We start from the raw sequence: 22887 nt of genomic DNA on the forward strand, positions 1-22887 counted from the left end.
GGGTGGAAAGGAGGAGTGTGCTGTCACAGTATGGGGAGAGCAATTAGAGTCACATAACAATGTATGTATAAATTTTTGTATGGGAAAAAATAAAAAAAGAAAGTTCACTCTAGTAGAGTGCGGATACTGAATTAGAGGAAGGTAAATCAAGGACACCAGTTAGGAGCTGCTGTGGTAATCACTGTGAGAAGCAAGAAGTGTTTGGATTAGGACAGTGGCAGAAGGGCTAAATAAGAGGAGATAGATTTAAGAGAGATTTAGGGGATAGAATTTACAGGATTTAGTGATTAAATATGTGCATCTAGAACAGTGCACAGAAGGTGGTAGATGCTCAGTAAACATTTGTTGTATGTATGGATGAATGGGATGAAAGGGAGAGAATGAACTTTCCAGAAGGACCTGGAAAGTTCTATCCAAATTGCGCTTTGAAGCAAACAGGTCTGAGATAATAGCTCAAATGGTGCTAATTTCTAGATCTAATCAGCAAACTAAATGTGTGTATGTAAAACCAGAACCTTAAAAGGTGGGATTTGGGGAGTGAGATATAATTTAGTTTGTCTCCCACTGTTTATTTAAACCTACTCCATAAGACTGCACCTCTGTGAATTTTCTGGTCATTTTTAGGTAGCAACCAGTACTCATCACTTTAAGTTTCATTTTCATAATTAAACTTTATCTATGAAACCAAATGGACAACAGTTACTCTAAAGCATGGATGAGAAGGTTGAGGGACAGTGAGACTAAGTTTACGGGAATGGAACAACTAGAACGGAAAAACGAGAATTTTGATACAATGTGAAGAATGCAGCCAATGTCATTAAACATTATGTACAGAAATTATTGAATGGGAACCTGTTTAGCTGTGTATACTTTCACCAAAAATACAATAAAGTATTTTTAAAAAATAAGCATTTTTACTGAAATTTCATCAGGAAAAAATAACTTTGTTATTTTAAGTTGGAACGTCTTTGTATTACCTACTCACCTACCTTTCCCACCCATCCTTCCTATTAACACAATTTTTATATATAGTGAGGTTCTGTCAATGCAACCAGCATACCACAGCAGAAAAGACTGACTAAATACTCTGTGGTGCAATATAATTCCTCAAGCACAGTACAGAATAAATTAGGGTGCCAAGTTAGTCAATATTAACTTTTAAAACAAAAAAATACAGGGGATTATATTTATCGGAAATAAAAAACTGCCTTAAAATGTTTTAATATATAAAAAGTATGTTTTAGGAAGGCCTAGGATATCTCCAAAGTCTCATCAAGGAGCCATCAATAAAACGTAAATTATGTAAAAGAAACTGGAATCTTTGTCATATTGTAATGATAGATGAGACTGGAAAAGAGGTGGTCTGCTTATACTAGAGAAGAAAAGACTTTGTCAGCATGTATCTATCACTGAATTAGGAAATAGGCTATGCTAATATCACATGACTTGTCCCAGGCATTCAGAAAAGAAATATATTGAAAGAAGAAATAACCATAACTTGATTAAAAAAATATTCTTTAAAGAACACTCAGTGCCCTTTGATTCACTTGAGTCTTCTTCTGATCTATGATTTGGTCTCCTGAGCATGTCAAGTCACCAAAAGGGACTAGCTCATGTAAACAAACAGGTCTGGTAACCTGTTTAACTGACATGTGGCAGTTAGTGCTCTGAGTGTTTGTTTGAAAGAGTGCAGTTATCACTCTTAATTACAGTTGACAGTTCATATTTCCAAAATACAGAGAGGTTTTATATCAAATTTACATATTCAGAGCAAACTTCATAGAGCAATACTCCTAGTTATCACTATCTCTTTAAGTTACATTAAGTGAATAATAGAGTACTGTCTACTTTATAACATTAATAAGTGAAGACATCTTTATGTCATGCTTAATTTTTCAGTAATCCACCTGCTTAACTGAGCATGATCCTTGCTGAAGGGTGGCTCCATCTGAAGATCCAACTCTGCTTTGCATTGGGAATATAATGTTCTAAACACTTCAATCAGGACATCTTCTAGAATTACAGGTCCTAAAATTAATACGCAAATTTAAGGCAATAATTAATTAGCATTAGCAAATCATGATTATCTGACAATTGGTCCAATTAAAAGATGCTTTAAAGTTTTTTTTTTTCCAGAACCTAACTAAACTTCCCACATTGAGATAGTAAACAGTAAATAACTGAACAATGTTTATTTAAAGTATAGGTTGACATAATAGAAATATAGAATCAGGGGTATTTAACTTCTTTGAGCTTTGGTTTCCTCATCTACAGAATAATAACACCAAATGTACAAGGCTGTTGCAAGGTTTAGGAAAAATACTTGTAAGGTATTTAGCACAGTTTCTGGAATATAATGAGTATTCAATAAATGTTACTTGTATTACTACTACTGTTAATTAATTTAAATAATACTAAAATGCACAAGGCCAGACTTACAGCTTATTTCCTAAAAAAATTTCGTGAGCTTCATCTCTTACCATTTAACAGGTAAAATAAACTCTCGAAGCCATTGATATAACTCAGCTTAAGTTACTTTTATATTTTTGATTTTTATTTTAAGACTTTCTAAGAGGACTTAAACATATTTGCTAAAACATCTGTATATAATTTGATAACATTACATACGTTATGATTTCATTTTATGGTTGCTAATATTTTCTTAATTTTTGCCTCAGGCACCATAACTAACTTCCAAATAGATCTAATACATAAGAAATGTACACTGAAGGGAAAACACACAGAACAAAGGGGATATAGGGAAGGAAGCTGAGGGATATAACCCAAACACTTTTTCTTTTTTGTTCAAGTCCTTGAATTCTGTGAAACATAAAATAGTCATGACAGATCATAAATGTTTCAATTTCAGTAACTTAAACAACTTAGATAAGCTTAGATGGTGACTCCTCTGCTACGTAATGTTAATACAGGGTAGATGTATGATAACATACTGCTTGGATGCACACCTTTATCTTCTTAAATATCTAAATTTTACATAAGAAAAATGTTGAGAATCTGTGTTTAAAGTCTACTTAAAAATAAAGTAATTTTTCTATGTAATGACTTGTCTTCTCATTTTTATTATGAAACAATACCAAACAACCAAGTGTGACCATATGCCCTAGGATAGTATATATTACCTAGCTCAGGTTTGTCCAGTAAACTGATTAAAATCCGAAATGGTTTTAGGTCCTGCATTAGTGTGCTCTCTTCTCCAAACCCATTCACTTGTAAGATTCCCACCATTGCCTTAAAAAAAAAAAAAAGAAAAAACAATAGTAGACTAATCATTTAAGTAAACAGACTCACATGCTTTTTCTTAAGCAAAAATATTTTTAAATGCAACCATATGTAATGGACATTTACATCCTCTATTGCTTTTCTGAGGCCCTTTCTCCCAGGCTGGCATTCTTCTTATGGTAGGAAAAAAAAAATGTTACATTTATCTATCTTGAGAGAAGAAAATAGTGCTTAAATTTTCTCTGGAGGAACAAATGGAAGAGTAGAAGAAAATCTAGAAAAAAATATTCATGACTTATTTTTTTGCCCACGAGATGAAAATATTTTTATTTAAGATGACCAACATGTCCTAAAGTATGCCACAAGATCATTGCAATATCTGCTATTATGAAATAATTTTCTCATTAGGGATTCAAAACCAACTATATTCTTATAACATCACTCATTTTAAAATGGTTCAGACATCATTTTTTGTTTCTTTTTCTATTGCGCTTTAGGTAAAGTTTACAAACATTTATATACACATTCTTATGTGTCCCTAGTTTCTAACCCTACAGTGTGACCACACATTCCTCCTTTCCATCCCAGATTTCCCGTGTCCATTCAACCAGCTCCTATCCTTTTCTGCCTCCTCATCTCGCCTCTGGACAGAAGCTACCCATTTAGTCTCGTGTATCTACTTGAACTAAGAAGCACACTCATCACGAGTATCATTCTATATCTTACAGTCCGATCTATTCTTTGTCTGAAGAGTTGGCTTTGGGAATGGTTTTAGTTCTGGGTTAACAGTGAGTCCGGGGACCATGTCTTCTGGGGTTCCTCCAGTCTCAGTCAGACTATTAAGTCTGGTCTTTTTACTAGAATTTGAGCTCTGCCCGCCACTTTTCTCCTGTACTGTCAGGGCAAACACTATGTATTTTTCTCAGTTTATTTTGAGGTGTTTTGAATAAATAATGGAATTAAAAACAAGATGAAATAAATACATGGATCGCTTTAACATTTCCACTACAATAGCAGTTCTATCACATTTAGATTTCTGTTACAGCCTAAATTTCTCTGGGGTCTCAGAGGAAATAACACTGGTACTGATCCACTTTTAGAAAAGCTTCAAATTTTATAGGGCAGACAGGTGAGAAGTTGCAACTGTATTTTAATAAGGTCATGAAGACCACAAAGTAAAAATAAGAAGAACAAAAAACAAGCAACTCTGGCCTTACAGGGAAGACAGTCTGGCTTATAATTATTTTATTTTAGTCATGAGTTTATTTTAGTTACTCTTAAGAAATTTGTGGGTCTAGTCTCTACCCCCTCAAACTGTGAATTCAACTAAGGTAGGACTTTGTCTTATACTGTTTCAGAAATTCTAGTGGCCAGTGAGTAACCAAAGAGTAAAATGAAACTATTCATTACCTGGACCAACAATTCTTTTGAAAAGGTAGTGAAATAGTAAGTGGCATGTTCTTCAGGATTACTGTGTCTTGTGCTTCGGGGTCCTATGACAGCACCGTTGTTATCAAAACCTCCATGGAAACAAATTGCAAAATAAATTAAAATATAATTCTCAAAACTGTTGTTCACTAAATACCAAAAAAGCAAATATCTCAAAAACAGCACTAAACACTTACCAATTTGTAGCCCATTCAATGTCAGCAAGAGAGATCATTTTAGATAGTTTAATAAAGGGAAACCAATTCAACACATAAGTATCATAGTATTCCTCCAGAATCATCCTGTTTTTTCAATCTTTCAAAACAGTGAAATAACTGAAGACTCACAAAATCCAAGATTAAGTTATATTTGTTCTCTCTCACTCTTGGTGATAAAGAGTTGTGAAGACAGGTCAACCACTTACAAAAAGTATGGAAGACCAAAGCAGAATGCTTAACTGCCTGAGTAGAAGACTGGTACCACGTGTAAGATAGCAGGGCTTTGAACCGGTTTGAACTGGTTCAGTCATGGCCAATGAAGCAAAACTGAAAGATACCTGAATTGTTACAATTTGGGGGACCTGGAACTATAACCAGAATGGGAAAAACTACAAGTTGAAGCCTTCGAATGGGAGACTCTCAAGAGGCGCAGTGAGCCCTTTCAGGAGCCTGATGCATGAGACTGGATTATTGACAGGACTGCAGAGAGCAACACACATTCAAAGCAGTGAGGTCAGTCACCATCTTTAAGTGAGGCACTGCTGCTTCTGACTCTGCTCAAAATCCGAGCGGCAAGAGATTTGGTTGCTATGAAACACGTACACTGGCCTTGTTTTCTAAGAGGGAAATTAAGTTTCTAGCAGGGCTTCAACCTATAATTTTTCCCATTCTGTTTATCATTCTGGTTCACCCAAATTTTTAAAATTCAGATCTGTTCCGGTTTCATTTTCTCGGCCATGAATGAACCAGGCAGAACTGGTTCGAAGCCCTGTGAGATAGTACCAGTTTAATTTTGTCTTTGGTCATGATTATTCCTTCGATGACTTCAAAGTTTTGGAAGCTATGTCATTATTTTGATTATTAATTCATCCTTGTCTATTTACTTATAGAATAACAACCTCAGTTTGTAACGGGAAGAAAATCTTTTCAAAGGGAATATGATTATATGGATTCAAACAGCCTCTTCGACTAAGAAGTTTTTGAGATTTCCTTATAAAATACACAGTTAGTATTGCTTATATTTTTATTGTTCATATAATCAAACTTTGAGTTTCTTCATTTCGGACATACACACAACTTGGTAATAACTATTTATAGCAAATTTTCTTCCATACTATTCCCAACTGTGACCACACACACCACACACCTACCGAGAAGCCATGCATAAAGTCTTCGGTTCAGGGACATATCCCTCCTTAGTACTACATGAAGAGCTGCGGACAAAATCCTGATCATATCTGGTCGAGTGGCCTGAAAAAGTTAGGAATGTGGCTGTCCTTAATCACACGCAAAAACATATAAAACACATTAATTTCTTTCCTCTTTAAAAAATAATACCTTGAAATATATTCAGAACTTTAGGGTTTATAAACTGTTTTTATAGAACACTATCTTCATTTGAGAAAATTAAGCCTTTAGTCTTTCACATTCATAGTGTTGTCAATTGACTGTAAACTCCTTAGAAGTTCACTATCTTCATCAATTCCAAGTTCTTTATTTCTCCTTTTAAAATAATTTTTTAACTTGTATTTCAAACATATAGGAAAGTACAGAAAATATAATGAACTCTCATCCATCCATCATCCAGCTTTAACAAATTTTAATATTTTTCCATTTTGCTTCAGGGCATAATTTTCTTGTATGTGGCCCACCTTGCTCCATTTTCTTTGTTTGGTGTCAGACTTTCTACTGTTGGATAGGATAAAGACCTTTAAACTGTAGGTTAAAATAATTTGCTTAGGTAAATTCAAATGGCTGGTTAGTGGCCCAGCTGGATGGAGAACTGACCTCTCCTTAATCATAAACCAGTGAACTTTATACTACACCATACTTTTTGACAGGATTAGAAAGAGATTCGCCCAGATAAGTTCTTTTTAAAGGAATCTAAGAGAAATAACTGACATGTTACAGAACACAGGTCATTAACAGCTGACAAATTATATTTACTTATCTAAACACAGATATCTTCTATTAATCTAGGTAATTCTCCAAGACCCTTTCAGGAGATCCACAAGGTAGAATCTATTTTCATAACAATACCAAGACATTATTTTGTCTTTTAAAAAATTTTTTAGATTATTGGCAGGACTGTATTTACGTTTGTTCTGATCCTGTAAAAGCAATGGTGGGTAAAACTGCTGGCTCTTTAGGATGAAAAAAAGGCAGTACAGCAGCAGCACCCACTGTACTCACAGTCATTGTATTCTTTACTGCCAATTATTTGCAGTTCGAAAAAAAAAGGAAGAAAGCCAGTTTCACTTAAGAATGTTATGAAACAGTAAAAATTTCTTATACTAAATATTGACCCTCAAGTACAAGTCTTTTAATATTCTGTGTAGTGAAACAGGAAGTACACATAAATAAGCACTTCTAATGTATACTGAAGTATGACAGTTGTCTCAGAGAAAAGTACTTGTACAACTGTTTGAGTTGTAAGCTGAATTACCAGCTTCCTTTTGTTTTTTTTTTCTTTCAGATAATACCATTATAAAAAAATGACTGACAAACTATGATTACTCATACTTGGGCACTTGGTAGACATTTTCTCAAAAAATAAAGTGGGCCTGTCACTTCAAGGAAAACAATTAACATTAATCTTTGCAATGATAAAATGTAAGCTTTCAAGAGAAAATTAAAAGTTTGGGAAATTTGTATTAGACTTGAAATTGTATTGAATTAAATTGTGTTAGCTTGAAAGCTTCTCAACACTGGGCTTGAAAGTTTCCTAATACTTAAAAGACTTATGATGTGATCAGAGGGGATAATAATAAATGTAATTATTTGATATTATATAATGAAATATGTCAACATTTGGAAGATCTACATAACTCAGTAAACCAGTATTTTCTAAATAACCAATCATAACGTTGTAAAATCATGCATGTGTAAAAGATCAATTAAAATACAAGACGTATTTTTAATGAAATAGTCTATAAAAAGTTCATTGATACGGTTTCAGATTCCATATTGCAACTAATTTTTAAGAAACTACTGCTTGTCAAGTTTGAGTGTAGTATCGAAGAAAAAAATGTATTTTTAAGTTACAACTACTGAAAATACTCCTTCCTTTTCCAACAGCATATCAGTGCAAGGTCATATTTTTTCATATACTTGAACCAGAACAAATCACAACAAATTGAATGTAGAAGCATATAAGACAATTCTGCTGTCTACTATTAAGCCAGATATTAAAGAGATTTGCAAAAATATGCTACTCTTCTCCCTAATTTTTTTTTTGTGTTGGAGACCCTGAAGCCAAGGCATTTGAGAACTGCTTATCTTTCTACGCAATATCAGATATGTAGATTATAGATATTGGTACAAGAATTTTAAAAAGTACAAATGTCTCCCAGTCTTATTTTGGGAGAAAAACTACTCTTAAGAAAGCCAGAAGTCATTTCTTGATTTCTCTTGAAATCACCACCCATGTCTAATATGGAAAGAATCCTATTATAATCTCAAAGATCTAGAGATCAAGATCACCTTTCCATGATATAAGTAAAAGGAAACTGACAGTCTGTCCACACTGTGCTGAAGTTCCTACCAGTATTCACTCTTTCAGGATAAGGTAATGAAGTCTCTGTTAAGTTACAGTTGCAATCAATACTTGTGAAAAGTCTATTATAAACAAGACTTGGAAAGAAGGAAAAGTGAGAAACAAAGGTGACTATGCCATGATCCTGCCCCCCACCCAAGCAACATGATAATTTGGCACAGTAACAGGGGAGAGAGTATTATAATTGGGTCTGGGGAGGGTGTGCACTTTCAATAAACATTCAAAATAGCTATTGTTTTCATAATTCAAACCATCAAAGGTGACTCTTGAGAAAATCTTAGCTAGCAGGAATGCAGAGAAGGCGGAGAAAGAAAGTACTGAAGGAAGTACAGGCTGAAAAAAAGAGTGAGAAACACTGCTCTAGTGAGATTACAAATTAAGTTCTTCCCAATTTAAGTATACCATGACTTAATTCCTTGGGACTTGATGAGGCACCTGTCAGCCCACTAAGGGACTAATAATGTTGAAAGTTTGGAAGGTAAGAAAATAATGAGAAAGTTCAAAAGCAGAAGTCAGCAAACTTTTCTGGTAAAGGCCCAGATAGTAAATATTTTAGGATTTGTGGGCACATACACTTTTTGGGCATACTCTTCAGAAAGTCTCAAAATGGAAACTGGGGGTGGCTTACGCCCCAGGTAGGGACACTATGGAAACCCTGGTGGCAGTGATTAAGTGCTACTGAGACCAGCTAGGGGCAGAAAAGACCTTAAACGACAAGTTATCTCTGTTAAAAATTTTGTTTAGAAGAAAGATGCAAATGTTATTGGCTTCCTCCACATCAGTCCGCCTGTAGCTGTCTTTCAGATTAGCCAATTAGAACTTGAATCCTGGGCATGCGCAGTAAGAGACCAGGTCAACTGTCAGATGGCCTCATCCCGTAAGTGTTGCCTAAGAACCGAAATCACCGAACATAAGTCATCCAGCGGTGACCGTGCCCATTTCTGAAGCGAGAAGTCCGTCAGCCACTTCCATGCCAGAATCCTACCCTGACCCCCTTTTTTAAAAATATGTATGAAGTTAATGGATATGTATGACTTCCCCTTTCCCACGTGATATGAAACTGCACCCCCAGCCCTTTGTTCCGAGAGGGTGCTTTCGGGGAGGATCACCCCTCCTCTCCTTACTCGTCGCGAGTAATAAACTATGCTTTACTTTAAATCCGCTTGACTCTTAGTTACTCTTAACAAGAGTACAAGTGGCGAACCCATTGCGTTCAGTAACACTACGGCTGCTAACCAAAAGGTCGGCAGTTCGAATCTACCACGCACTAAATTCTTGAATTATTAATAGTTCAATTTTAAATAGAATAAAAGATAGAAAAATGTCAGCATGGCATATTATTATAAAAATTCACTATGGTTATCTATTACCTACTGTACTAGTCTTTTCTGCTAATTCCTTTTTAAAAAATAAACTTACTTTTCCAAGGTATAAATGCTCTGTATCTGATTACTCACTGGGTATTTGGTTCTACCATTCTGAATACTAACATACTGGTGCTCTAAAGCACTCCTCATCAAGGGTTCAGAATGCAAAGGAATTTAGATTACTTCTTTAGATAATGAGGAAGCTGATTAAGTTTCAGCAATGAAACACGTCATTTGTGATTTGTCAAGTCAGTTACTCTCATATGTAATGAAAGTACTAGAGACTGTCACTAAATATTTGACATTCAACTTGGCTAAGGATCTGACATGCCTCCCACAGTCACCAAAGCAAGACAAGCTAATATTAGGACAGATGATGCCTGGGTACGAAGGTCAGGGTCTTGGAGTCTTCGCTGACTTAGAGCTTACACTGACTACCTCTTGCTTTTTTATAGGTAACTTCTATTATTTTTTTTAAAGGTATGAAACAATCTATTCCAATTTCCATACTCTTATTCAAGTCAATTAACCTTTTTTCTTCAATTTTTTCACAAATACCACTCTTAAAAAAAAGAATGCAACATATATACCTTTAAAAAATAACTATACATCATGATTCTATGATTTTCCAAAGAATGCCTTATATTAATATCATCATTAATGTTTTACCTGACTCATGTGGAATGGAAAACAGAAGAGTATGAGGTCCAGTGTGCTTCTCTGCACAAGTACACTAGAGTCCTGCACCGAAGTACTTACTGCTTCTACCTGAAATTAGAGAGGCTTTACCATCTGTCATCTATTACACTGGGAAAATTTTGCCATAAAAATGTAACAATTCTTTACTTTCTCCAACAAATCAAAGTATGCATCTCGGCATCTAACCAATAATTAAATCTATCCACAATATTTTGACTACACAAATATATTATGATGGCACAAAAATTCACAAGAACTAAAAGATATACAGTGAAAAGTCTCTCTCCTATCTCCATCTCCCAACCACCTAATCTCCCTTTTTGTAGACAACCAGTGTTACCAGTGAATATTTTCTGCAAATACAAATAAAAATACACATTCATGTGTCCCATAAAAAGTAGCACATTGAACACATTGTTCGGCATCTTGCTGTTTTTTTGTCTAACGATATATTTTGGAGAATTTTCTTTATCATTGTATAAAGAGCTTCTTTTTTCTTATGGCCAAAGTATTTAATTTTATAGATGAACTCTTATTTAACTATACACCTACTGATGGACATTTATAATGTTTCCAAACTTTCACTATTATAAATAAAGCTCTATTTATGAAGATGTTACAAATACAGTTATGTAACATACATCTGTAGGATAAATCTCAAGAAGTAGAACTGTCAGGTCATGGGATATACGCAATTGCAATTTAAACAGTGTTTTCACTATTTGCAATTTAAATAGTGCTTTCTATTAAGATTGTATCAATTTATATTCCCACTAGCAATGTGTGATAATTTGTTTCCCTACGTACTCACCAGAACATACATATACATATATTTTATTTATTTATTTATTTATTGACCAATCTGATAAATGGAAAATGGTATCTTGGGGTAGTTTATATTTTTATTTTTCTTATTACAAATAATGTTGAGCATCTTCTCATGTGTTTGAATTATTTTTATTTCCTTCAATTTAATTATTTGTTCAAATTCATTTTTCTGCCCAGTTGTTAATATGTATTTATTGTGCCTCTATGAATACTTGATCAGTCCTTTGACTATGATGTGTTGCAAATATTTTTCCAAGTATGCTATTTGCTTCTTAAAGAATAAAAAATAATTAGTTTAAAACTTTCATTAAGTCATTAAAAGGAAATATAACAGTATATTTAAGACTCTACATAAAAATGGTATAGCCACTTTGGAAAAGAGTTTGGCAGTTTCTTATAAAGTTAAACATTCCCTAGAAAAAAAATGTAGGAGTAAATCTTCAAGATCTTGGATTAGACAATGGTTTCTTAGATATAACACTCAAAACACAAGCAATAAAAGAAAAAAAAAACAGATGAACTGGACTTCATCAAAATTAAAACTTCTGTGCTTCAAAGGACACTGTCAAAGTGAGAAGATAATCCACAGAGGAAAATACTGCAACATCATACATCTGATAAGGAATTTGTATCCAGAATACATAAAGAACACTTATAACTCAAAAACTCAAAGTAAACAAAATTTTAAAAAATGGGTGAAAGATTTGAATAGACATTTCTCCAAAGATATACAAATGACCAATAATCACATGAAAAGATGCTCAATCTCATTAGTTATGAGACAGATGCAAATAAAAACCATAATGCGCTTACATTTCATTATAAACAAAAAGATGGACAGTAACAAGTGTTGGTGAGGATGTGGAGAAATTGGAGAGCTCATACATTGCTAGTGGGGATGTAAAATGGTGCAGTAGCTTTGGAAAAATGTCTGTCAGTTCCTCAAAAGGTTAAACAGAGTTACTGTATGACTCAACAATTCCATACCCAAGAGAACTGAAAACGTGTCCACACAAAAAGTTGTACATGTATGTTCACAGAAGCAGTGAGTATGGAGTTTCTTTTTTGGGATGATGAAAATGTTCTGGAAATAGATAGGGGTAATATTTGCACAACTTTACAAATATAATAAAAATCACTGAATTGTACAATTTAAAAGGGTGAATTTTATGGTATGTGAATTATATCTCAATGGTACAGTTCTACTCTGTTCTGTAGGGTCGCTATGAGTTGGCACTGATGTGACAGCATACAACAACAATAACAACAAAGCCATTATAAAAAAAAGTTAAAGATACATTTATCATATGACCCAGCAATGCTATGTCTATGTATTTTTCCAAGAGAAATAAAAACATATGTCTATACAAAAACCTGTATACAAAAGTTCATAGCTTTATTTATAATTGCCAAAAACTGGAAACAACTTGAATGTCCATTAACTGGTGAATGAATTAAAAAACTGTGATATATTCACACAATAGAATACTATGCAGTAACATAAAGGAACAAATTAAATTACTGCTACATGCAAAAACATCTGTATCTCAAATATGTTATGCAAAGTGAAAGAAAGGAGACTTAAAGGCTGTGTATTATAGGACTCCATTCACATGACATTCTGGAAAAAAACTATAGGAAAAGAAAACATCAGTGTTTGCAAGCGGTTGGGAGTGTAGAGGGAGGAGAGTGACTATAAAAGATTACAAGATGACTTTTTGGGGTGATGGAAAGGTTTTTATCTTGATTGCGGTGACTATTGATTACATGACTATGGACTGGTTAAAATTCATATAACTTACATATAAGAAAAGGTTAATTTTACTGTATATAATTATATTTTAATAAACTTGACTTAAAAATCTACATTAAAATATCTGTCATTTCATAATCATGGGGAAAAAGTTAAATAACAATTGATCAAAATGCTTTTAAAAACTTTCCAAAATGACCTTTCAGAGTTTCTTTGTTTTTTACCATTTGCTCATTTTAAGAGTACAGCACTCTATAGAGATAAAAGATTTCCTTCTGCTCTTAACCTTGGAATTAAAAAGCATAAATGAGCAATCAATATGATTTTCTATCTGTCCCTGTTTGCTTTAGTACTACATTCTCTCAGGTGAATCCCATACAGGCTCTAGCTATTACCTTGTCTAAAATGTTTCATTTCTATTAAGAAGGCCATGACCACAGAGAAGGTCCACTTTGGAATAATATAATAAATGTGGGCTATGTTAACAGTGGTTTGATCTTTCAGCAAGATGGTAATAATAAAGACCATTTATTTGCCTGAATAACAGATAATGCAGATAACTGATATAAATAACAATTTCTTTTCTAGGAAAAAAAATTATTAACTTTTAAAAACAATAATCATTGGTTATTTTAATCTTTAATTTTCCTTGATGAAGAATGTAAGCTCCATGAAAACAGAAACTTTGTTCATGGTTCCATCTTCATTACATGCCTGAAATAATGCCTGGCTCTAAAGAAATATTTGCTAAACAAGCAAACTATACTTTTAGACCTACCATTAGCTCAATATCACTGCCAATTATATACAGTTGATCTTCCATGGAAAGCTTCCTGTTCAAATGGGAGAGAACATACGTGATTCCAGGTAAACGCACTGTAGGACTGGTGAGAAGACTACCCCAGAGGGCACTGTAGAATGCTGACTGGTCCACTGCAGCAGCGACCTTTTCCAACAATGTGTTTGTTCTGAAGTATGAAACAAAATGTTTTGAGAAGGGAAACATTTAGTTTCACGTTCTTATAAATAAATAAGTCATTATTCTCTTCTAGAATTTATGAAAGCATCCATGCTGTAGATACATGCTCTGCTTCGGAAATAAGTGTAATAGACTAGAAGCCGCACATGAGGTGACTGGATTTAAGTACCAGGGCCAACGTTTATAACCATGTAACTTTGGGAAAGTCGTTCAGTCTTTCCACAGTTTCCTTATCTGTAAATTGAAGATAACAACAACAAAAACAACACAAATTCTCTCTACCTCACTGGACTGTTACACCACTCTAGTGGTTTAACTCTAACAAAACATATATATTTTAGTTAATAGTAATCTTATATCTTCTTCACAAAACCATAAAGAACTTTAGCAAATGTTTTCTTCTTATATATTGGAAAACCATACACTATATAATTTACAACAATTTTAATAAATCAGACCTACAACGAAATTAAGGATGTATTATTGCTTTATTAAGGACTAAATTTAAATACTAATTACTTTTTATCTATTTTAAACATAAGATAAACAATATTATATATAAAAATCTATTACAGTGTAATATAGTAGAATAAGAATCATGAGACTTTGATAAGTTCTACTGTTTACTTGCTACGTGATTTAATGCTAGCACTGAAATCCCTTCTGGCCTCAATTTTTTACATATTAAAAGAACATATTTACAAAACCTTTTTTTATAGAATTTGTGTATAATAACTAGCAAAATATAACAAGATAAATCACACAGGTATCACAGTTATCAAGATCATTATTCAATTTCTGTTGAATTTTTAATTGTAACTAATGGAGTTATAAAGTGGTATTGATTTTATGCTTCCCTTAGGATAATTAATATAACAATTTAAAACAAAACTGATATATAAACTAAATAAAATAATCTCACATTAATGTTCTAAAATTGTAGCAAATAAGTAAAAAGGTTAAGTTAATAAAAGCAAATTATAAGCTTTGAGGAAAAGAATATTTTATCTCTAAGTAGTTTATAAGAGTAATACAATATTTTCAAGATTTAGATCCTTACTGCATTATGGGAGCGGCTGAAATACAACGAAATAGAGTGGCTTGTAAATGCACCAGAATAAAGTATTTTAATTTAAATCATTAGGTTTACTCATAAAATAAGCTTGCAATTTTTCTTTTTGCCACCTCAACTCATTTGTTTTCTAAGAATATCAGTAACAATATATTAAAGATACTGAATGCCATCATGCATTGCCTACAATTATTAAATACCAAATAAGTAATAAAAGGCTCAAAAACAGATCAAATCATTTTCTTAGAAAAGTTATAATATCAAGAGTACCATGTCAACAATTAGTGAAATAGGACTTTAGTTGGTGCTAGGTTATTTTCCACCATTAACAATATAGAAATCTTTGCCACATGGCACATTTTCTTATTATTTTTATTAGTCTAAAGGTTCTTTTTGTTACATTATTTTAAATTATGAGTCCCAATCTTTTGAATGACTTCTATGTGCTAGGCATTGCACTAAGTTATTTCATTATTACAATAACACAATGAAATAAATATTAAGCTTATTTTGTAGCTGAGGAAATGGAGTAATTTGGGGAAGCATAAAAAGCTTGTCTAAGCTCACACAATACTTAGTAGAGCCAAGAGACAAACACAGTCCCTCTAACTCCCAAGTCTGTGCACTTACCACCTAGTTATATTTCTAGTATGGTGCACAGACTAGATACATTATAATGAATTTTTCTTGCTACACAAATCTTCAGATGATATACTGAAGTATCCAGATGAATTCACTTTAGTAATGCTAAAAGATAATAGATTTAAAGATGCTTGCTAACAAATACAATTACTTAGTTTGAATTAATTAGCTGCATGAATAGGTAGCACCATCTTACCTCTCATAGTATTCTGACCCTTCCTCTAAACCAGGAAGAATACCAGTTAGCAATCCTTGTAGACCAGGCTTCAGTGTTTTACCCAAAGGCAGGTAATACATCTCATACAAACTGAGCAAAGTTGGTTTCACAGACATGGCAGCATTTGCAAGAAGAGGAAATAATCCAGAACTATTTAAATATAAAAGGAGGGGGGAAAAAGAAGTAACATAATTACAAAATAGTAACTAATATGTATATACCTGTTGCCGACGAGTCGATTCCAACTAATAGCGACCCTATAAGACAGAGTAGAACTGCCCCATAGGGTTTCCAAGGAGTATCTGGTAGATTTGGTGGATTTGAACTGCCGACCTTTTAGTTAGCAGCCCAAACTCTTAACCACTGTGCCACCAGGGCTTCCATATGTTTATATATATATGTGTATATATATATATATATATATATACATGCATATATATATGAATCTTTTAAGAATTTTTTCAATGAAACAGTAAGGTATACAGATTCACTTTAAATGATATCCTATATACTGATAACTTCTAAATCCATTAAAACAACCCTGGTCTCTCACTGGAGCCCTGATGGCGCAGTGGTTAAGAGCTCAGCTGCTAATCAAAAGGTCGGCAGTTCGAATCCACCAGCTGCTCCTTGGAAACTCTATGGGGCAGTTCTACTCTGTCCTATAGGGTCACTATGAGTCAGAATTGACTCGATGGCAGTGGGTTTTTTTTGTTGTTGTTGTTGTTGTTGTTTTTGGTCTCTCACTTGAGCTTCATATTCATAAACCTAGCTGTTTTACAAGGTCCTCAAGTATCACAATTCCAAAACAGAATTTTCCCATCAAAGCCTGCTCCTTACACTGTAACTGCCATTTCAAAAACTGGCATCATCGAGGAGGGGCAAAATGGCAGTGTTAGCTGTTCCATGCCTCCATCCCCACAAAGAAACACACGTACACACGCAGAAACTGGCAGAACCAACTTTGTCAGAAATCTGGAAACCAATCAAGGCCAACTGAGCAAACACTAAGTCCAGAAAAAGATAAAGGCAGTGTCAAAGCTTTTGCTTTTTTACATGCTACTTAATCAAAGAGGCTACCTGAAGGACTAAAGCAAGGTGTTCATCTCTGTTTGGCCTATCTCAGTGCTCAGGCAGGGCAGAAAGTGTCTGGCAATGCTTGAAAACTGTAACTGCCTGTAGCCACCTATGGCTAAAGACGGCTTAAGCCTAAAAGCTAGGAAGAGAAGACTTGGAGACAGTCTTTGGGAACTTAGGACATTCAAAAGCACCATGTATACTGGGGAATTGAAAAAGCCAAATGCAAGGGCAAGACACATGCTCAGAAAATATCTGAGAAAACCCGATGCTTTCATTTTGAGCTGTTCTCTAGGCTCAGTGCAACCTAGCCAAGTGTTGAAGGAGTGCCCTAGCACCACAGAATCTAATCTGCAGGTTGAGAGAAGTGCTCTCCCACACCCAGCATTCAAGGAAATTTCTATCAAAACACTAGCTGAACATAAGCTAAGGAATAGAGATTTCAGAGTTTACACATAACCAGGAAGGCAACCTTTGCAAGAAGAGTAAGGGGAAGTGACTAAATGAAGGAACTACTACAGATTTCAATAATTTAAACATTCACAGACAAAAAGCAAGCAGTGATTGGTGAATGGGGAGAATTTGATTTCCAGAGTTATCACATTATAATATTTAAATGCTCAGTTTTCAACAACAATAACAAAAAAATCATAAACTGAAAAAAGCAAACTGAATCCAACAGCACACTAAAAGGATTGTTCACTAAGACCAAGTGGGATTTATTACAGGATGAAAGGGTTGTACAACAAAAGAAAATCAATAAATGCAATACACCATATTAATAGAATTAAGGAAAAACCCACATGAAAAACCCAATTGGTGCAGAAAAGACATTTCACAAAACCCAACACAGTTTCATAATAAAAACACTCAGAAAACTAGGAATAGAAAGTAAATTTCACTAACATGATAAAGGGCATTTATTAAAAACACACAGGTAACAAACATCACACTCAACGCTGGAAGACAGAAAGCTTTCCCCCTAAGATCAGGAACAAGAGAAAGACACCTGCTTTCACCACTGCTATTTAACACTGTACTGGATGTTCTAGCCAGAGCATTAGGCAAGAAAAATAAAAGGCATCCAAACTAGAAAAGAGGAAGTAAAACTATCTCTATTTGGAGATGATATGATCCTACATATAGAAAAATCCCCAAAACTACACAAGAAAGCCAATAGAGTTGATGAACGAATTCAGCACAGTTGCAGGGTGTAAGATCAACACACGAACATTAGTAGTGTTTCTAAATAACAGCAATGAACAATCTGAAAAGGAAATTAAAAAAACAATTCCATCTATAATAGCTGTCATAGATTGAATTATGTCCCCCCAATAATGTGTGTATCCATTTGGCTGGGCCATGATTCCCAGTATTGTGTGATTTTCCTATATGTTGTAAATCCTGCCTCTATGATGTTAATGAGGGAGGATGGGTGGCAGTTGTGTAAGTAAGGCAGGACACAATCTACAAGTTTGGATTGTGTCCTGAGGCAATCTCTTGAGATATAAAAGACAGAAGTGAGCAGAGAGACAGGGGGACCTCATACCACCAAGAAACAGTGCCAGGAGCAGAGTGTGTCCTTTGGACCGGGGGTCCCTGCACGGAGAAGCTCCTAGTCCAGGGGAACATTGAAGAGAAGGCTGACAGAGAGAGCAAGCTTTCCCCTGGAGTTGACACCCTGAATTTGGACTTTTAGCCTACTTCCCTGTGAGGAAATAAACTTCTCTTTGTTAAATTCATCCACTTGTGGTATTTCTGTTACAGCAGCACTAGATGACTAAGACAATAGCATCTAAAAAAATAAAATACCTAGGAATAAATTAAACCAAGGAGGGGAAAGACTTGTACACTGAAAACTGTAAAACATTGCTAAAAAAAATTAAAGGAGACCTAAATAAATGGACAGACATCCTATGTTAAAGAATAGGAAGATTTAATATTGTTAAGATGTCAATACTACCCAAAGCAATCTATAGATTCAATACAATCCCTATCAAAATTTTGACTGTCATTTTTGCAGAAATGGAAAAGCTGATCCTCAAATTCAAATGGAATTGCAAAGGACTTCAAATAGTCAAAACAAGCTTGAAAAAGAAGAGCAAAGTAGTTCAAAACACTGAAAAGCTACAGTAATCAAAACAGTGTGCTATGGGGAGAGGGCAGGCACGTTGTGGAGAATAGCACCAATGTCGTGGAACACTTTGTGTACAAACTAACGAACGGGAAACTAATTTGCTCTGTAAACTTTCTCCTAATGCACAATAAAAAATGTATTAAAAAAAAAAAAACAGTATGCTACAGGTATAAGGATAGACATACAGACCAATGGAATAAAATTAACAGTCCAGAAATAAATACATATAGAACTGATTTTTGACTAAGGGGCCAAATCCTTTTAATGGGGGAAAGATAGTCTCTTCAACAAACGGTGCTGGGACAACTGGATTTCCACATGCAAAACAATGAAGTTAGATACTTACCTCACACCATATTAAAAAATTAACCAAAAATGGATCAAAGACTGAAATTTAAGAGCTAAACCCATAAAATTCTTAGAAGAAAACATAGGAATAAGGCTTTGGAACCTTGTTTTTGGTATGAATTCTTAGATATAACACCAAAACACAAGCAACAAAAGAAAAAACAGATAAACTGGACTTCATTAAATCAAAAATATTTGTACCTTAAAAGGATACATTATCAAGAAAATGAAAAGACATCTTATAGAATGGGAGAAAATATTTGGTAACTATATATCTGATAAGGGTTTAATATCCAGAATATATAAATAATTCCCACAACTCAACAACAAAAAGACAAACAACCCAATTAAAAAATAGTCAAAAGTCTTGAATAGACATTTATAAAACGAAGATATACAAATGGCCAATAAGCACACAGAAAAGATGCTCAACATCATTAGTCATTAGGGAAATGCTAATCAAAACGATAATGAGATACCACTTAATAATGACTAGGATGACTATTATTAAAAAAAAAGAAAGGAAGAAAAGGAAAGGAAAATAACAAGTGTTGGTGAGGATGTGGAGAAATCAGAACACTCCTCCTATGCTGGGGGGAATGTAAAATGGTTCAGCTGCTGTGGAAAATAGTTTGGTAATCCCTCGATCAGTTAAACGTAGAATTATCATATAACCCAACGATTCTGCTCCTAGGTATATACCTAAAATAATTCAAAGCAGGAACTCTAACAGATACTTGTAGACCAATGTTCACTACAGCATTAGCCAAAGAGTGGAAACAACCCAAGTGTCCATCAACAGAAGAACGTATAAACAAAATGTGATATATACATACAACAGAATATTATTCAGCCATATAGAGAAATAAAGTTCTGATACATGCTATGACATGGATGAACACTGAGAACATTATGCTGAGTAAAATAAGTCAGACATAAAAAGACAAGTATTGTATGGTCCCATATGTGAAATATCTAGAATAGGAAAATGCATAGAGACAAAAGTTATTAGTGGTGAGGAGATGGAGCCAGCATGGCGCTGTAGACAGATGCACCATGCTGTCCCTCTGCAGCAAAGACCCAGAAAACTAAGTAAAACAGATACAAATGTCAATCCTGAAACCCTAAGCATCAAGTGAAGGGATAAAGAACTACATCGAACAACAAATGGAAAAAGAAACTGACAGAAAACAGAAAACAAGCAGAGATACGGAGTGGAGGTCTCCTACCAACTAACACAGCACAGCGCTGCCATCTTGGAACACAGCCACCAACAACCCCAGACAGAGAGTATGGGAAGACAACTTCACAGAACTCCCAACAAGAGAAAGAGCACCCAGTAACCAGAGAAACACACTTTCCCACTATTCACCGTTCTGCCCCTACCCTACCTCAACCCTTTGCCAACGGGCCACACCACACTACATGGCTAGAGAGTGACTAGCCCACCATCACCCTGGGTCTGCACAGCCACAATCTGCTGGCTCCCATTGCACCACTATTATTTTCCCTTTCTTTCTTTTCTTTCTCCGTCCTGCCTAGCCCCATATGCCACCTCCACCTCTGCATCAGGCAACACCGTGCCACACAGCTAGAGAACCACTGGCCTACTGTCGCCCTGGGTCTGCACCATCCCCATCTGCCGACTCTCGGCATGCCATTTTTCCCCCTTTTCTTTGTTTTCTTTCTCCTTCCCACCTAGCCCTGTATGCCAACTCCACCACTTCCCATCTGGCCATGCCACATTGCTTGACTAGAGAGTCACTAGCCCACCACAACCCTGAGTCTGGCCCACCCCCACCTGCCAGCTCCCACTGTGCCATTTTTTCCCCTTTCTTCCTTTTCTTTCTCCTTTCCACTTAGCTTCATACGCCACCTCCACCCCTTCCAGGTGGGTCATGCTGCACCACTCAGCGAGAGAGCCACCAGCCCGCCCCTACCCGCCGGCTCGCACTCCTTCTTTTTTTTATTTTATTTCAATTTTTTCCCCATTTCTTCCTTTTCTCTCTCCCTCCCACCTAGCCCCATATGCCACCTTCACCCCTTTCGCTGGGCCATGCTGCACTGCTGCAGCTAGAGAACCACCAGCCCACCACTGCCCCAGGTCCACCCTGACCACACCCATCGGCTCCCGTCACACTGCCTATTTTTTTTTTGCTTTTTAAATTTCTCTTCTTTCTCTTGCCCACCGAGACCTGTACGTCAGGTCCCTTCCCTTTCAACCGTCCATCAGATCTGCCCTGCCCCCATTCGCTGGCCCTCACTACGTCATCAGTTTTTTAAATTAATTAATTTTTATTTTATTATTTTCTTCTTTTCTCTTTCTTCCTTTTCTTTCTCCCTCCCACCTAGCCCCATATGCCACTTCTCCCTGACTTGCTGCCACACTGCCATGGCTAGAGAGCCACCAACCTGCTGTCGCCCTGGGTCTGCCCTGTCTGCACCTGCCAGCTCCTGTTGCACAGCCATTTTTTTTCTCTTTATTTTCTTTCCCCCTCCTACCTATCCCCATAAGCCACCTCCCCTCCCTTCCTACCAGGCCAAAATCAAAACGTTAGCCCTACAACTCAAACAAATAGAAAGAGAACATCAAAAGAAGCCCACAGCCACCAGAAGAAAGGAAATAAAGATTACAGCAGAAATAAATGAAATACCAAACCAAAAACCCATTGCTGTCAAGTCGATACTGACTCATAGTGACCCTACAGGAGACAGGAGAACTGCCCCACAGAGTTTCCAAGGAATGCCTGGTGGATCTGAACTGCTGATATTTTGGTTAGTAGCCGTAGCACTTAACCATTACACCACCACAACTGGGTTTCCCAATAAATGAAATACAGAACAGGAAAACAGTAAAAAGAATCAACAGGATCACAAGTTGGTTCTTTGAAAAGTCAGCAAAATCAACAAACTGTTGACCAAACTGACAAAAGAAAAACAGAAAAGGAAGCAAATATCCCAAATAAGAAATGAGAATGGGGACGTTACAACAGACCCAACTGAAATAACAGAATACTATGAAAAACTGTACTCCAACAAATCTGAAAACCTAGAGGAAATGGACAAATTTTTGGAAACATACTACTTACCTAAATAAGCTGAGATAGAAAATGTGAACAGACTCATAACAAGAGAAGAGATTGAAAAGTTAAAAAACAAACAAAAAACTCTCAACAAAAAAAAACCCTGGCCAGGACAGCTTCACTGGAGAATTCTACCAAACATCCAGAGAAGAGCTCACAACAGTACTACTCAAACTATTTCAATAGCAAAAGGATGGAAACAACCTAAGTGCCCATCAACAGATAAATGGATGAACAAAGTAT

General features: G+C 35.3%; 1 protein-coding gene across 13 annotated transcripts in view; it reads right to left on the bottom strand.

Annotated features, from left to right (window-relative positions):
• The window catches only part of DOP1A (DOP1 leucine zipper like protein A), a 111156-nt gene that overhangs the window by 51734 nt on the left and 36535 nt on the right, over window positions 1-22887 (bottom strand). For 12 of the 13 annotated variants that reach the window (XR_002825580.1, XR_002825581.1, XM_023740376.1 and 9 more), the window contains 7 exons: window positions 15979-16149; window positions 13868-14057; window positions 10479-10577; window positions 6038-6137; window positions 4651-4760; window positions 3141-3249; window positions 1908-2028 (listed from right to left, as the gene is read on the bottom strand). Coding sequence is in view for 11 of the 13 variants with exons in the window: in XM_023740376.1 (XP_023596144.1) it covers window positions 1908-2028; window positions 3141-3249; window positions 4651-4760; window positions 6038-6137; window positions 10479-10577; window positions 13868-14057; window positions 15979-16149 (900 nt within the window). In the remaining 2 variants the exon portion in view is untranslated. The remainder of the gene's footprint in view (window positions 1-1907; window positions 2029-3140; window positions 3250-4650; window positions 4761-6037; window positions 6138-10478; window positions 10578-13867; window positions 14058-15978; window positions 16150-22887) is intronic. The other variant, XM_023740377.1, reaches the window with a different exon arrangement.

The sequence above is a fragment of the Trichechus manatus genome, unplaced genomic scaffold (genome assembly GCF_000243295.1).
Source record: "Trichechus manatus latirostris isolate Lorelei unplaced genomic scaffold, TriManLat1.0 scaffold00154, whole genome shotgun sequence".
NCBI lineage: Eukaryota > Metazoa > Chordata > Mammalia > Sirenia > Trichechidae > Trichechus > Trichechus manatus.